Source organism: Podarcis vaucheri (assembly GCF_965113315.1).
Source record: "Podarcis vaucheri genome assembly, chromosome: 14".
NCBI lineage: Eukaryota > Metazoa > Chordata > Lepidosauria > Squamata > Lacertidae > Podarcis > Podarcis vaucheri.
The window spans coordinates 46,165,260-46,180,519 of NC_138752.1; the positions used below are offsets into that span (position 1 = coordinate 46,165,260).

The following is a 15,260-nucleotide window of genomic DNA, read 5'->3' on the forward strand; positions in this document are numbered from 1 at the left end:
CGGCATCTCTGTGAGGGGAAAGCGAGAGCGGCGTCCGAGGCCCCGCCTCCCATAGAGGCTCACGTCGCTCCCCGCCTCGTCCAATCAGCCAAAGCCGCGCTTGGAGGAGGCTCCCTCATTGTGGCGCCGCCAGGCGGCCTCCGAGCGGTAGAGGGCGCTGCGGGCGAGAGGAGCCGGGGGCCTTAGGCCGGAAAGGCACGCCAAGAGGAAGGAAGCGCGGAGAGGGAGACAGAGAGAGACGGAGAGGCAGAGAAAGGGGCCTGGCTCGTCGTGCCTCCGCCGCGCTGTCTTCGCCTCCTCAGCAGCAGCAGCAGCTACACGGCCTCCTGGCCTGAGGGAGCAGGTGAGGCCCGCGCCGCGAGGCAAGGGGAGGCCTTCACCGCCCGGCAAGGCCTGCGAGGGAGCGGGATGGTGGCGCGGCTCCGCCTCCCGCCTCAGGCCGGGGCTGGGGGCGGGGAGGTGGACGAGGCTCATGAGGAGCCCCCTTGTTGCTCTTTGGGAAGGGAAAGGGGTGTTTGTGGCCTCAGGGAAAGGGGGGGCGGAGGAGACAGGCCTTAAATAATGTCCAGATTTAGGGGGAGGGGGTCACACACGCTAAGGGCGGTTTAGAAATATAATTAATAATAATATAGCGGCACAAGCCTTCCTGAGCCTGGATCTTGTCCTTCCGGAGGCGCGCGCGACGTGGTGCTCCTTGGTTTGACGGGTCAAGAAGAGGCTACGTCGCGGGAGGTGGTTTTGGGGCAGGGAGCCGGGATGGTGCTCGGCATTCCCGCGCGGAAGCTCAAATGCGGGCGAGGCCGAAGAACCGCCCCGAAGTCCCGTTGGCACCTTGGAGGCGAGGGCAGATTGGTTTCCCGGGCGCGCGCCCTTAGTAGGTGTAGCGGGAGCTGTGTGGTTGCCGCCGATCCTCCTCTCCGCCTGCCTTGAAGGTGCCAGGAGGGGGGCGTCTGGTTGAATGAGATGGATGCACGCGCCTCGTCCTCAAAGTTCTTCTGGTGGCTGGCGATGCCGAAAGGAAATGTATTAAAAGGGATGTACACGCGTGTGGAAGAACGCTAGTGGGAGTTTGCACGGCTGTTTGGCAGAAAGAGAAATGCTAGCCTACAGGCGCTTGTATGTTACTACTCCCATATGGAAGTGGATGTGAATAACAACAGCCCATGAGGCTCTGGATCTTCAAGGAGGATGAACTTTTATGTTGCCGAAACTTCTACCTAAGCGACTGGCATCAAAGAGAGCAACGTAATAGTATTTGGTTGAATGCTTGAGTTTTCATCAGTAGCTCAAAACTGTTAGATTTAGTAACAGGCACAGAGACTTTTGAAGTTTCTGTATGGCTGCTCTCTCTTGTTGTGGCTTCCATCCCACCCCTCTGTTTCTCCCACCAGTTCAGTTTTCATGATCTCATGGCCTAGAAAGATAGCTGTGGCTTACGTTGTGGGGAGATCTGAGATGTCTTGAGTCCCTTCCGTGGCATGGCCATATCTGCATTCCCCATTAGAAAGAAAGGTGTTAGCTGATGGTCCAATTCTTCTCATTTGTACTGTGCCTTTACTACTTGCTTGTTATTCTTTTGTCCTTGCTGATCCCATTTTCATTACCTTGTTACTGGAACCAATTCCCTCCTGTAAGATTAAATTGAAGAGAGATCTGTGGTCATGAGGACCCTTTGGGTTGTGGCACCCGAGTTTGAGCGCCATGGCCTGTGAGACGCATCTGCCTCTCCACCCCACATCCATGTGTTGTCATTTTGACAGTCAGTTAAAACCCAGCTCCATTGTTTGGAATCATTTAATTCCCTCTTGACTGGTTGGTACTTTGCTGCTGCAGGCTTACTTTTGCTGCCCAGGTTCTGTTTATTTTTAGCATGTATGTAAACTTAAATATCTTGTAATTGTAATTTTTTTATTTGGACACTTCATGTACTGTTTGGCCTTCCTCTAAGTTTGATTAGGTTTCATTGGTGGCCCCACACGTGGACTTCCATCCCCAAGTACTTCATTTTGCTGCCTTTCTCATAGGCTTTAAGCAGACCATAAATACTGTTTTATTCCACCAAGCTTTTTATCTGTTTTATTGCTGGCCTCTTCCATATAATTTTGCCGGACATGTTTCCTTATTCCATTGTTGCATTGCCTTAAATATGAGGTAGAAGTGAAATAAGTGTATTTATACTGCTGTGTGGGCACCTTTTGGCAGCGAGGCAACTTATGAACGCCAGTAAATTAAGTAAAATGAGGCCAGCATACTTATGTGCTCTGGATTGTCCATATGTTGACAACAAAAGCATACTGAATTGTATGGGAAGCAAAACTGAAATAGAAATTGCTTTAGGAATTGCCACACAATAAACTGAAGCTGTAAAAAAATACTCTGCCAATCTGTCAGGCTTCCCTTTTAGCTCATTTTTTGATGCTGCTGTTCTCCATTAAAACTGAATATATGCAGAGGGAGACCTTTCATGGGATTATTAGATTATTTCCCTATCTCAAAATGAGTGCAGTATCTTGAGTCTTCCTACTGTACCCCGAGGCAGGTTTGTTGTCTAGAACTCTCCAGTCAATTTTAAAATAGATACAGTATGTAAGAGAGACTTCTATGTACCTCAAGCAGCTTATTCTGCCCTCGTGGGCTGAACAGTGGTGGTTTCAGCCTTAAACAGTATAAAATAATGTCATATGTCTGAACCACATGACAATACAAAAGCGTTTCTGCACTTTAAAAAAGAACAGTATAAAATAGTGACTCTGAAGAAGTTTTTTGTGCTCTCACATTTTTCTCGTAACAGTTTCAGTTTTATGTTGCAGCAATTTGAATTATTATTATTATTTGGTTTCTAGCCAAAAAAATCCTAGAGTCTAGTGGCATTTTAGCAACTAACACATTTATCGTAATAATAAGTTTCTGTGGGGCAGAACTCGCTTCCACTGATGCATGAAGCGGTTTGCCTAACTGATTTCAAACACTACAGCAGGGATGAGAAACCTGTTGGACTCCACCTCCCACCAGCCCCAGCCAGCAAAAGGCATTGTAGTCCTGTGTTTGGAGGAACACAGGTTTCCTGCCCCATGCACGGCCACAGCTACCTTTATCAGGACCTTGGAAATATGAGAGGTTATTTTAAGATTGCCATGAAGAGTGACATTTTAGAAGGTTGCCTAATTCAGTGTTGACACCAATTTACTGAGAGATAAAACACAAAATTGGTACCTTCTGGTGCACCATTCTAACTTCTTTGCCCCTGCTCCTCTCTTGTGCTAATTTGGTAACAGGTTGCTTGCATTCCCTTTGTCAGGCATAGTTCCTCTCTCTTGATAGTTAACAGGGTTATGCAGGGGCCCCCTTCTAAATTTGTTTTTGCAATAATGGGATAAAAAGTGACTCTTCTCAATGTGCTGGTGCCACTCTTTGTTGTGATTGTTTGCCTAGGAATTGTCAATGATTTTATAATTGTAAGCACAATAGTTCTGTACAAGGGATTGTAGCAGCCCATCTAGTGGCTGAGAGTCTGGTGTTTACTGTTGCCTGCCTTCTTCCATGAAGCCTCAGCATGAGGAATTCCAGTGCAATTCTAAGAAACAGCTCAGAATTCTTGTGATGTGTGCAGAAGAGCAGGTGTGGGATTTCTGAGTATCTACTAATCATTTCTAATTCAATCAGTTGACAATGATGGCTCCATTTGGTAGAGGCTGCTTTGGAAGTTAATTTGGAACTGAGACTGCTGTCAATTCCTGACAAGTCAGTTCTTACCCTAAGCTTGAAAGTCAGAATTTCTATCCAAACCAGATATGTATAATTGCAGATAATTCTTTCTCTCTAAAATCAGTGTTTCTACCCCTTGCCCCCCTTTAGCTACCATAACCCCCCCACACACTTTTAAACCTGGCTCACCTTTTTATTTTATTTTATGAAATGGATTTAAATTTTGTGACTTTTATTTTTTTTACTTATATTGTACATATTTTTAGAAACACATACATCCTCCTCCCCAAGATCTTCATACACTGACCGATTTAGAAACACTGCTTTATAATGATTCATTCCGTTATGCTACTACTTATGGCTGCATTTCAGAAATATTTCGTTGGCCCAGTTTTTATGTACACCAAATTTAATGGTTTGTTCTTTGCTTACTAATGGGGAGAGTCTGAGTCTGCTGAGGACAGTTTACTGTTTCTACCTGTAGCTCCTCACTGAGAGGTCTTTTTCCTTTCCCACCCCTCCAGGTACTACTGAAGAGCATGCTTGGGTAGAGGCAGTTGGGGTGCATTCTGATCTGCTTACTAATGTAGTTTGTTTAGAATGAAACAAATCATGATCCCTGGTTTGATATAATGATAAGCCATGGATTGTGGGTTGTTTCTCTTGTGTACTTGTAAGGAGAAACAAAGAAACCAAAGTTGTCATTAACTTGGTTATATTGTGATGTGCAAGGAGACCATACCAATCTCTTGTTGATCATTCTGGAACTGTCTGCTATGTCGTTGCTTTCGTGCATTGGGAAACAAATAATTACATGAGATTTAATTGATTTTTGTCCAATGGACGGTTCTGGAGTCTTTTTTAAACCAGTTTGGTGTATCTGTATCTAGGTGCTTTTGGGTGGTGTCATGTGATAAGCCGAATTCCTTTTAAAAGTTATCTACCGTATTTTTCGCCCCATAAGACGCACCGGCCCATAGGACGCATCAAGTTTTTTTGGGGGAAATAAAGAAAAAAAATTTATTCCCCCCCCCCCAGGCGCTTGTGGGGCAGGCAGCGGGGAGAAGCGCTCTTCTCCCCGCTGCCCGCCTTGCGATCAGGTCCGGGGACAGCAAGGAGACACAGCGCGTCTCCCTGCTCTCCCCGGAGTGGTGGGGCAGGCAGCGGGGAGAAGCGCTCTTCTCCCCCCCCCGCCTGCCTTGCGATCAGGTCCGGGGACAGCAGGGAGACGCAGCGCGTCTCCCTGCTGTCCCAGGAGTGGTGGGGCAGGCAGCGGGGAGAAGCGCTCTTCTCCCCCCCGCCTGCCTTGCGATCAGGTCCGGGGACAGCAGGGAGACGCGCTGCGTCTCCCTGCTCTCCCCGGAGTGGTGGGGCAGGCAGCGGGGAGAAGCGCTCTTCTCCCCGCCGTCAGCCTCCAAACCACTTCGGGAGACAGCGGGATGGTGGCGTTCCGCCTCCCTCTGTCCCCCGACCTTGTGGGGCTGGCGCTGGGGCTCTCCTGAAGCCTGGAGAGCGAGAGGGGTCGGTGCGCACCAACCCCTCTCGCTCTCCAGGCTTCAGTGAAAGCCTGCATTCGCCCCATAGGACGCACCCAGATTTCCCCTTCATTTTTGGAGGGGAAAAAGTGAGTCTTATAGGGCGAAAAATACGGTACTTATATTTTGTGAACACAGGCTGTATTCAGCTGTAAAGGTAAACCATGGTTTAGTGTCACAACAAGCCTAGGCTTTCTGCAGGGAGGAGGTTAACTGCGGTTGAACATATCTTCTGACCCCAAACTATGGTTAATGCATTTTATTAACAATGGTTTGAAGTTGCTTTTTTTGTTTTTTTGTTTAATTGCAGTTAAACTAACCACAGGTCTTCGGAATTTGAGCAGCATGGCAAACTGTGGTCACTCAAAAATTGCAGTGAAAGCTTCCACATTCCTTCTTGCAGCCGTGCCTGAAGAGGAAGGGTGTGGGGGGGAAGCAGTTGAGCTCAGGAGAGAGGCTAGGCTAATTCCTGTAGCACCAAGCTTTGGTTTAGTGAACTAACCTATAGCCTGTATTTTTCAGAGATTAAAATTGTTCTTCTCGTCCATAAATTACTCCCAACAGCTTGATATACAAGTCAACGACCCGCTGTCATTTCTGTTGCAGAAGCTGCACGCTGAAGAATTGGGTGTTCATGATAACATGTCCAATGTTTCCGTGGATAGAAGCATCAGACTGCAGGAGATTAAGAAAGGGCTGCAGTTTATACAGTAAGACCTTGGTGACTGGAAACCTGTGTGGTGGGTGGGTTATGTTTGGTCGGTAGCATTGGTTTAAATTAACATGATGCTTTAGAAAAAAGGGGGGGTTGTCATATCAAACAATTAGCGAGCTTTGCCCTTTCAGAATAAACACATGAGTAGCGCAATGCTTGAAACTGGCTGTGTCCCATGTGCCTTTGAGAAGAATGCTCCTTAGGTTGCAATCATGTGCTCACTTACTTGGGAATAAACCTGTTGGACCCAGTGCGACTGAACTTCTGAGTAAAGATGCAGACGATTGTGCTGTCTGTCTTGGTTTGTCCAGGCTCAGCAGCATCACTGTAGGCAGTATCATGTTTCCATCTCCTTTCCAATTTTTTTTTTTTTGGGGGGGAGGGAGAGGCTTTGGGTGTAAATAAATTAAAATTCTCAAGTACAAAGGTAGTTTTCCTCTGCACATGCAGAGGGATGCTGAAAAGCCTTCCCCACACGGATGAGGCTCAAGGGGGCTCTCCCAGCTTGTATTAAATTGTGGGCCTCCGTCAAAGAGACATGCTCCCCCTTCAGCCAGAGCAATGCCCTGGAGCATGTTACTAAAGAGCATCTCTGCTTTGAGGAAAGCTCCCTTTCAGTCTTTTTCAACGTTATCCCTATGGTCAGGGTTATTGAAGCCATATGCTTTTCTCAAACAGCCACTGAGGTCAGTTCCTGATGCTTCAGTCAATATATGACAGGGATGAAAATCCACAGTTGAGGTCTTGAGATTTGGCAACTCGGCCCTCTGAGTCTTCCTGCTTTTGTCCTCTTTCTTCTCTTTTTCTCTGAAACACCTTCTAAAATAGCTTGATGATCTAACATAGGTATGACCCTTCGGATGTTGCTTAACTACGTTTTCCATCCTCCCTAGGCATTGGCCATGCTTGTGGGGACTGATGAGAGTTGTAGTTCAGCAGTATCTGAACCCACCTGGACCCTGCGATCATCATCTGAGGCCATTCTTCATGTGCCTCCTCCATAAGAGGTCTGGAGGGTGGCAACATGAGAACGGGCCTTTTTTGCAGTGGCTTCCCGTTTGTGGAATGCTCTCCCCAAGGGGACTTACCTGACCATTACCGTATTTTTTTTTACTCTATAAGACGCACCTAGTTTTTGGAGGAGGAAAACAAGAAAAAAAATATTCTGAATCCCAAAAGCCAGAATAGCACAGCGCTCCCTCTCGCTGTTCTGTCTTCTGGGATAGCTGCGCAGCCTGCATTCGCTCCATAAGACGCACACACATTTCCCCTTACTTTTTAGGAGAGAAAAAGTGCGTCTTATAGAACGAAAAATACGGTACATATATTTAGGCACCTGGCAAAGACATCCATGTTCTCCCAGGCCTTTGGCTAATTAAACAATCTATGGCCTTTTCAACTGTGTGTGTGTATATATATATATTGTTTTTTGTTGTTATTTGTGGTATGTATTTTTGTGTTTTTACATTGTAAACCACCCTGTGATCTTCAGATGAAGGGCAGTATAGAATTTTACTTAATTATTAATGATATTCTGGAGGGCCACAGGTTCTCCATGTCTGATTTAACATAAAATACTTGTGTGTGCATGTAAATATTTTATTTTCAAGTGTCAAGAACACCACGTACATTATCTTAGTAGCCCTTTCCACAATAGTGTCCATAGGCAGGACACTGTTATTGGGTGTAAGCCCTCAGGCCAAGAGGATAGTGTTTTGCTTAAGAGTGCATGGCTGAGATGAGCTCTGCAATGGGTATTTCCTCACTTGAAGGTCACACTCTTAGCCGGTAGTCTTAACTCTGGGCTCAATGATTTCTACAGCATTTTTGAGCTATGCAGAGCTTTCCAGACCCTGTCGTCCAAAGCAGATGCTGCACTTAAAGGTACTTTTAAAAAATAGTCCGCTGCTCTTCAGGACCCAGTTTGCCACTGGCAAGAACTTATATGACTATTGCGGTGGATTCCAGAGTGTAGCTATGATAATTGGTTGCATTTTAAAAGCTCCACAGTCTTCTGATCCATTAGCCTAACTGATCAATTGAGGGATAAACTCTGGACTCTGCAGATTGCCGAAAACTGAGCCCAGAAGTTGCAGAGACTAGAAAGTCATATATTACCTTTAAGAATGGAAACATTTATGTATTACCATTCCTATATCTGACTGGCAAGTTTTTTGGATGTGTAAACCTCTCTTTGAACAAGACCTGGGTAAGATCTGACTCTCTGTGTTTTACTCTTCCCTCCCCCCCCCAGGTCTACTTTACCTTACCCAGGGACTCAAGAACAATATGAGGTAATGGTGTTTGTTTATGAACTTCTCTACCAGAGACATAGGGGACTCTGCAGTGGGTGGGAGTCATTACTTTCTTTGAACTTGTAAAACGTGATTTCAATCCTTCCTTTATTGTTTGGTCATGCTTGGTGAAAAACATCACTATTCCAGTTTGATGTGAAGCAGCTCACTGAGAGAGATGTAATCCAGAACACGATGGTGAGGATAGCAATATACCTCTTGCTGTGATGTAGAAAATAGGCAACGAATGTCAAAGGTTTGGTGTATTGCTCTACTCACCACTGCAGGGAATTTGGCCTTCTTCTGCAAAAGGTTCCCTTCCTCTAGTGCCGGGGTCTGCAACCCGCGGCTCCGGAGCTGCATGTGGCTCTTTTACACCTTTGCCGCGGCTCCGGGGCGGATACTAGCGAGGGGAGGAGGCGCATTGTGCACCCCGACACTCCCCACTGTGGCAGGCGCTGTACTGGCTGTGATGTCGCATGGGGGCGGTGTGTGCGTTAGTCATGCACCGTCCCGACATCACCTTCCCGCCCGCCCGCTACATTGTAAGGGGCATGTACGCTGGTCACTGCATTGAAAGGGTGTGTGTACACTGGTCACTGTTTTGAAGGGGAGTGAAGAACACACACACACAAAAAGGTAACTTGTTAATTTAACGTTTATTTCTATGAGGAGGGTCAAACAAAGAAATAATAAAAAAGTGACAAAAAAGTTATTTTTATAATGACGAGTTTTGCGGCTCCTAGTTTTTCTTTTCTTCGGAAACGGGTCCAAGTGGCTCTTTTTGTCTTAAAGGTTGCAGACCCCTGCTCTAGTGTATTGCCCTTCTTCTGTCCTAGAACCTGATGTCACTTCTCCTAAACCAGGAGTAGGCAGCCTAAGACCCATGGGCCACAAGCGGCCCGCGGGGGTCGTTTAACCAGCCCCCGAGCCGCCCCCGAACTGAGCTGCCCACTTGACAAGTTCCCGCGCTCTGTGTTAAACTGGTGCAGCTCGGTGTGGGGACTTGCTTCCACGGTGCTGGAAACCGTGTCTGTGCATGCGCAGATGCCAGAAATCACAGGCGTGTGTGCTCATGCACGTGCGTGATCCGGCCGATGGAGGGATCTCCGCCGACCCCTTGTCCTAAACCATGGAAGAGGCCCTGAGCCTGTGCTGTTGTTTTTACCTTTTTAATCTCCTGGTTTTTCTGCTCGACTGCTTTGTCAGCAGTTCCTGCTAAGGGACTTCAGTTGTAATTGCATCAGAAGGGGCTGGTAAACAGCTGGTGCTGCTTGCAAAAAAAGACAGCTAGTCCCACTTTAGAAGGTGACTATTGCATTTTTGAAGGTATGAATTTGCCTAGGAGCACGTAACGCAAAATTGTGAAATGTTCTCTTTGCAGAGGCGTGTTTAGCATCTTTATTCTACAGCTTACCCTCACCTTTGATAGTTAAGGCGTTTTGTTTTGGGGGACCGACCTCCCTTGTATAATCGGTATAATTTTGTCTTGTTTTTGTTTGGAGTTGCTTATTTTTTACAATTGTATTATTGTACTGCTGTAACTTGCCCTTGGGACCTCATAGTGCAGGGCAGGTAAGAAATCTAATAAATTCATTTTCTTTTTTTAAATGTGTTTCAGATATTTATACGAGAGCTTGTTAAAAATCTGTTTAACGAAGGGAACGATGAGTACCGTGAAGGCAAGTGGGAAGGATCGCTGAACCACTACTCTGAAGCCTTAAACATAGCAGATTATGCCAATTCTGAAGGGATTCACATTTCTGACGAAATATTAGAGAAGCTGCATGTTAATCGCATAGCATGTTATTCAAAGAAGGTGAGTGGTGTGTGGACACCAGAAGGGTGGAAAAGATTTTTTATTATTATTAATAAGTGCTGTATTAAGAAACTGGGCAGATGTTGCCAAGCCTGATCAAGAGCTGAATTTCCTTTCTGAAAAGCTATTGAGGGATGGTTGGTCAGCAGCTTAAGGAACCACTTGTCACAGAGGCTTAAATTATTTTTTTGCATCTAGTTTAACCTATCAGGGACCACGTGGTACCTCTCAGGGAGCTGGATTTTAATTTATGATCCAGCCCATGAATAAAGCTTTGATACTGAAAGCTGTCAGATTCTTGCTTCATGCTTAACTGCTAAGTGATGGAGGTGGAAAGCTTAGCTGGGGTTTCACAACATGAAATACCACTTATCTTTTTGTGATCAGAAGAACTCAGAGATCCAGCATTTCTGTGGTTCATTTCCCTCCCTGGTCTTCCACATGTTGCCACCCTATGCACTACCTAAAACAGGTGTGCTGAACCACATTAGTCCTCCAGATGTTCTCAAACTACAACTCCCATCACTCTTGGCCATTGGCTGATGGGAGTTGTAGTTCAGCATCACCCAGAGAGCCAGAGGTTCTCCAGCCCTGGTCTAGAAAATAGTATGTGGTATATTAAGTGTATTTCTCTTCTCCCCCCGCAACGCTGCCCCAGACGCAATTGCATTCCTTCAGTCCTCAATTCTAGTAGTGAATCTAAGCCTGTTTATTTGTTGCAGGGCTTGCATGATAAAGTTTTGGAAGATTGTGGGATAGTTTTAAAACTGAACGAAAACAATTTCAGAGCTCTCTACCGGAAATCTAAAGCCTTAAAAGAATTGGGAAGATACAAGGAGGCCTATGATGCAGTTGCTAAGTGCTCTCTCGCAGTGCCGCAAGTAAGCAGATCACGTACTGTGTTGGCAAATGAAATGGCGTTCGGTGGTCACTGCCTGTGTTTGTGGGAACAATGCGCAGTGGAATATTTTTCCTGGGTGTTGCCCTACTAGGGAAGCTTGGGAGTTTGATTCCCTCCCTCCCTCCCTTTCTTTCTTTTTTCCTTTCCTTCTCCTGCGATGAGGCTACATTTTAATGTTTTAATGTTTCCATATTTTAATGTTGTATTTTAATTTTGTTTTTAAGTTGTAATCATTCAATTTGTTTTTATTATTGCTTGTAAGCCACTCTGAGCCTGGCCTTGGCTGGGGAGGGCGGGGTATAAATAAAAATTATTATTATTATTATAGTTGTTGTTGTTGTTATTATAGATTTGTAGCATAGCAGTAATCCAGCAAGTACGGCCGGCCATCAAGCTCCTCATACTTAGCCTTTGGCAAGTGTATGATATCATTTGGCACCTCCCCCCCCCCCCCGTAGAGTCCTGAGACAGAGTTTGCAGGCAAAATTTTGATCACGTGCTAGTGAGTAAGGGTGGGGGTATTTATGGGTTACACTGCTGCTTGAAAAACTTGAGAACCTTTCTATGCAGAAGTTCCTTAGATTGGATTATCTTTTTTCTAAAAACAGGACGAAAGTGTAATAAAATTAACCCAAGAACTTGCTCAGAAACTTGGATTAAAAATAAGAAAAGCCTACGTTAGAGCAAAAGTAAGTCGAAGCATTTTTTACATACTGGTTTTGTAAGCTTTCTCTTCTGTGTTGGTTATTTATGATGGTTTGCTTAATTGCAGCCTCCCCCAAACCCTGTTTCTGGAGAAGTATCAAGTAAGGTAAGGTATTGTGCCTTCCATGTGTGAAGTGAGTTCTTTCGCTGGAATTCATTTTCCTGTCCGTACATTGAAAATGCGACTCTTAAAAAGAGATATATGATTCCCCTTAATCTTACAAGTATTTGGGTTAGAGCCAACGCTGTTGAACAGTGCAAGAATGATTTTGATGTAAGCTTTGATTGGGTGTAAGCATGCGGAGTAAGTGGCCTTTGGGTTCCTAGTAGCCTGTGTGCTTGCGTTTTTAAAAGAAAAATGCCTGCCCGAGGCATTTGCTGTGCAAACATCCTGATGACAGATATTTTGCTTGCTTGCAGAGTTCAAATACTTCTATAGAAGATATTGAATCAGGTGAGGCTTCCTGGATTTAAAGGGGAATGTTATATAAAAGTTCTGCTTTCAACGTGGTCAGATTTCATTTCAGACAGCTCTTGGGAACTGTGTCCTGCCTGCTTTTTCTTCATTTGGGGAATCTCCATGGCAGTTGCCTTGCGTTTTCCATTGTGAGGGAGAAACCCTTGCATCCTCCCAGCTTGGTAGATTGTCTTCCAGATAGGCAAGCAGATTGCTGCCGATCCCCTGATGATTGGCTGAAACATACAAGACATTATCTGTCTCTGAATGCACCTGCCAAATGCATAGGCTCCCTGTGGATGTGTTCCTTGGGATGTTCCCCCTTGCAGTTCAACATGTGTTGCTCAAATGTCTGCATTCTCTTAAGCGCTAGCCAAGCTTGGCCTGGGAGCCTGGCCACCTAAACAATGTGGGCCTTTGCCTCTGTTCTGGGGGAAGACATTCACATGCTGCACTTCTTTCCCATTCATAAAAAGTTTCCCTCTTTTAGGACCTTGGAAATTACTCCCTAGCTGAGACAGAGGGGTTCAGAAGAGTTTTGCAATTTAAGCTCTCTGCGTGCTTGATGATTGCCAGTGTTTTCCATGAATGGTCGAAAATTGGCATGACAAGTGGGGTGGGACACTTTGACTGTTGCAGGGGGCAGAGAGAGAAGCAGCCTGGGGTCAGGCTGGCCTTTAGTCTACAGGTCAGGGCCATGTCATGAGGGTTCAGGAAGGAGGCGGTAGCAATGGTGTCTTGTGCCCGTTGGCTATGGCAGAAGGCAGGGAGGAAAACATTAGGTGGAGCCAGAGTTAATGACAGGCAGAGCCAGTTAATTTTAGCTTTGCCCTTCCCCCTTAGTACTACCAGGGCAACACTGAGACTAATGAGGAGGAAGCTGAAAGTCAGCACCCCCCATGGATTCTTCATCGAAGGCATACAGGAGAGGGCAGGTTGAGGTTGGTGGGACAGTCACCCATTTGCTCTCATGTACCAGCTTCCATTGGTAGACAGCTTCCAAAGCTTTTTTTTTTCTTTCTGTGCCTCCTTTGGGAGGTTTGCCTCCATCCCTGAGAATCCCTGTTCTAAGATGCCTCTCTTCCCCAATCGAAATCTGTTTCAGATTTTTCCAATTGGAAGGAAAAGATTCTTTCTTCCTCCTCCTCCCCTTCCAGTTTTACACCTGAAGTTTCAAGCGATCTGTCTCCATTGCCAATGGCGTCTCTGATCACCCTTCCAGCCGAGAAGAGTTCACTCGCTGCCACCTCTCTGGCAAATGGAGGATCTTTCATTGTACCTGAAGTCTGTTTAGACTGCATGGATGGAGATGATATAATTGGAGATGAGCTAGATGAGTTGCTTGATTCTGTTTCTGATTCTGGGGAAAGTGTCATGGTGAGTCGGCTTCCATTTATTCTTATAAAAACAATGGAAGAAACACAGTGCTATACTCATGTGTTGCTGTTTCCAGGACTGCAGCCTTAAATTGTGATACCTTCAGACTGATGTGCCTCTAAGTGTGTCAGTAGAGCAAGAGATTTGGTATTAAAAATTACTTAAGCTTAAGTACCGTAGATTCCGGCGTATTAGGCAACTGGGCGTATTAGACGACCCCCCCAATTGGCAGCTGCAATTTGGGGGTTTGTCTTATAAGCCCAGTTGCCCAATACGCTGGGCAGCAACAGGGGCAGGTTCAGCTCTGCGTCGGGAGAAAGCCGCCTGGCATGGAGCTGAGCCTGCCGCCCACTGCTGCTGCTTCGGAGCTGCCGCCGCAGTGGGGGGGGGGGGCGGCCTCAGCTCCATGCCGCCCATACCCGGAGTATAAGGCAACCCCCAACTTTGGAGAAGATTTTCCGGGGTTCAAAAGTCGCCTTATACGCCGGAATCTACGGTATTAATCTCGCTGTATTTTGAGGCTGCTTTGTACAAAGATAGTGTTTTACAGCATGTTTTAAAGGAGTGCTGCTGACTCCACCTAGTCCTATTGCTGCTGTTGCCATTTATTGAAGCATGAATTCATAAATATTTGCAAGTTTAGGACTTTGGGTAGCAACATTAGTCTTGCAAGAGTTCTGGACTTGAATGCCTCCATTGGTCTGTTGGAGCCAGTCTGCATTTCAGTTTTGCCACAGGGCACTTCCTCCTTGACATGACCTTAAATGTAATCGTACTGCTGGATTATCTAGCCCAGAATTGTCTACTCTAACTGGCAGCAGCTCTCTGGGGTCACATATCTTTTATGGAATATGCTATTTGGAATCTTCTAAGCAGATGATTTCAGGGACGGGTCCTTTGTCACTGTGGGGAAGGGAAGAGTTCTACCACCTCCCCTGGAACATGGGTGTAAGAATCTGGTTTATACAGAGTCAGGGCTTTGATGTTTTCAGCCCAAAGCTTTCTGCTGATTGGCAGCCGTTCTCCTAGGCCTCTGGCAGAGGAGGGTCTTCTACAAATCCTGCTACCTGTCTTTTTTCAAATCAGAGTATGCTAGAGATTGAGCCTTGGACTCTCTGCATTCAAAGCAAATGCTCTGCCCAGTGATATCATGAACAGGAACTCAAGTTGCTGCCGCTCCTGTTGTGAACTTCCTCACTCCCAGCCATGGCAGCCAGCAAATGCCAACTCCCACGATGAAAATAATTCCATGTATAGACCAGCTCTAGCACTACTTCAACAGAGAAGGCTTAAAACAAAAACCAGATCACTAAAAGTGAAAGATCGGCTACCTGCATTTAGTAGCAAATAACTTTCTTCTCTCTTCCTAGCCCAGCACGGTTGTCCGAGGAGCCATCCCAACAGCCACCATGGCTCCCAGCATACCTTTCTCTACCCCTTTGCTCGGGACATTGTCAGTCGGGCCTGGATTTGTTCCTGCCGCCTCTTTTTCAGAGATGTATTCCCAGCCTTTGGTTTCTGGCCTGGACAGCTTTTGTTCCTCTTTAACTACTTTCTCAATCAGTGATTCCAAAAGAGGTAAGGCTAGGTTTAATTCACCAAACCCTGTCAGCTGAAGCCTGTATAATCTAAGCAGCCTTTGTCTTACTAAGAAATAGTAGAACATAGTGCCGTGGGGCTCATTGGACCCTGTGTTCATAATTTCTGATATAGCAGAATGCTTTGTAATTTCTACTTCCTAACAGAATTGTG

At 45.9% G+C, this 15,260-nt stretch overlaps 1 protein-coding gene across 2 annotated transcripts in view; it reads left to right on the forward strand.

The window, feature by feature from the left end:
• The first annotated feature begins 193 nt into the window (after nt 1–193).
• ZC3H7A (zinc finger CCCH-type containing 7A) overlaps nt 194–15,260 on the forward strand; it is a 32,967-nt gene continuing 17,900 nt past the window's right edge. Inside the window, exons 1-10 of one of the 2 annotated variants that reach the window (XM_082199657.1) lie at nt 194–343; nt 5,847–5,950; nt 8,210–8,249; nt 9,871–10,068; nt 10,791–10,949; nt 11,578–11,658; nt 11,742–11,780; nt 12,095–12,128; nt 13,237–13,508; nt 14,879–15,086. In XM_082199657.1, the coding sequence (XP_082055783.1) occupies nt 5,883–5,950; nt 8,210–8,249; nt 9,871–10,068; nt 10,791–10,949; nt 11,578–11,658; nt 11,742–11,780; nt 12,095–12,128; nt 13,237–13,508; nt 14,879–15,086 (1,099 nt within the window). In that variant the 5' untranslated portion in view covers nt 194–343; nt 5,847–5,882. The remainder of the gene's footprint in view (nt 344–5,846; nt 5,951–8,209; nt 8,250–9,870; nt 10,069–10,790; nt 10,950–11,577; nt 11,659–11,741; nt 11,781–12,094; nt 12,129–13,236; nt 13,509–14,878; nt 15,087–15,260) is intronic. The other variant, XM_082199658.1, reaches the window with a different exon arrangement.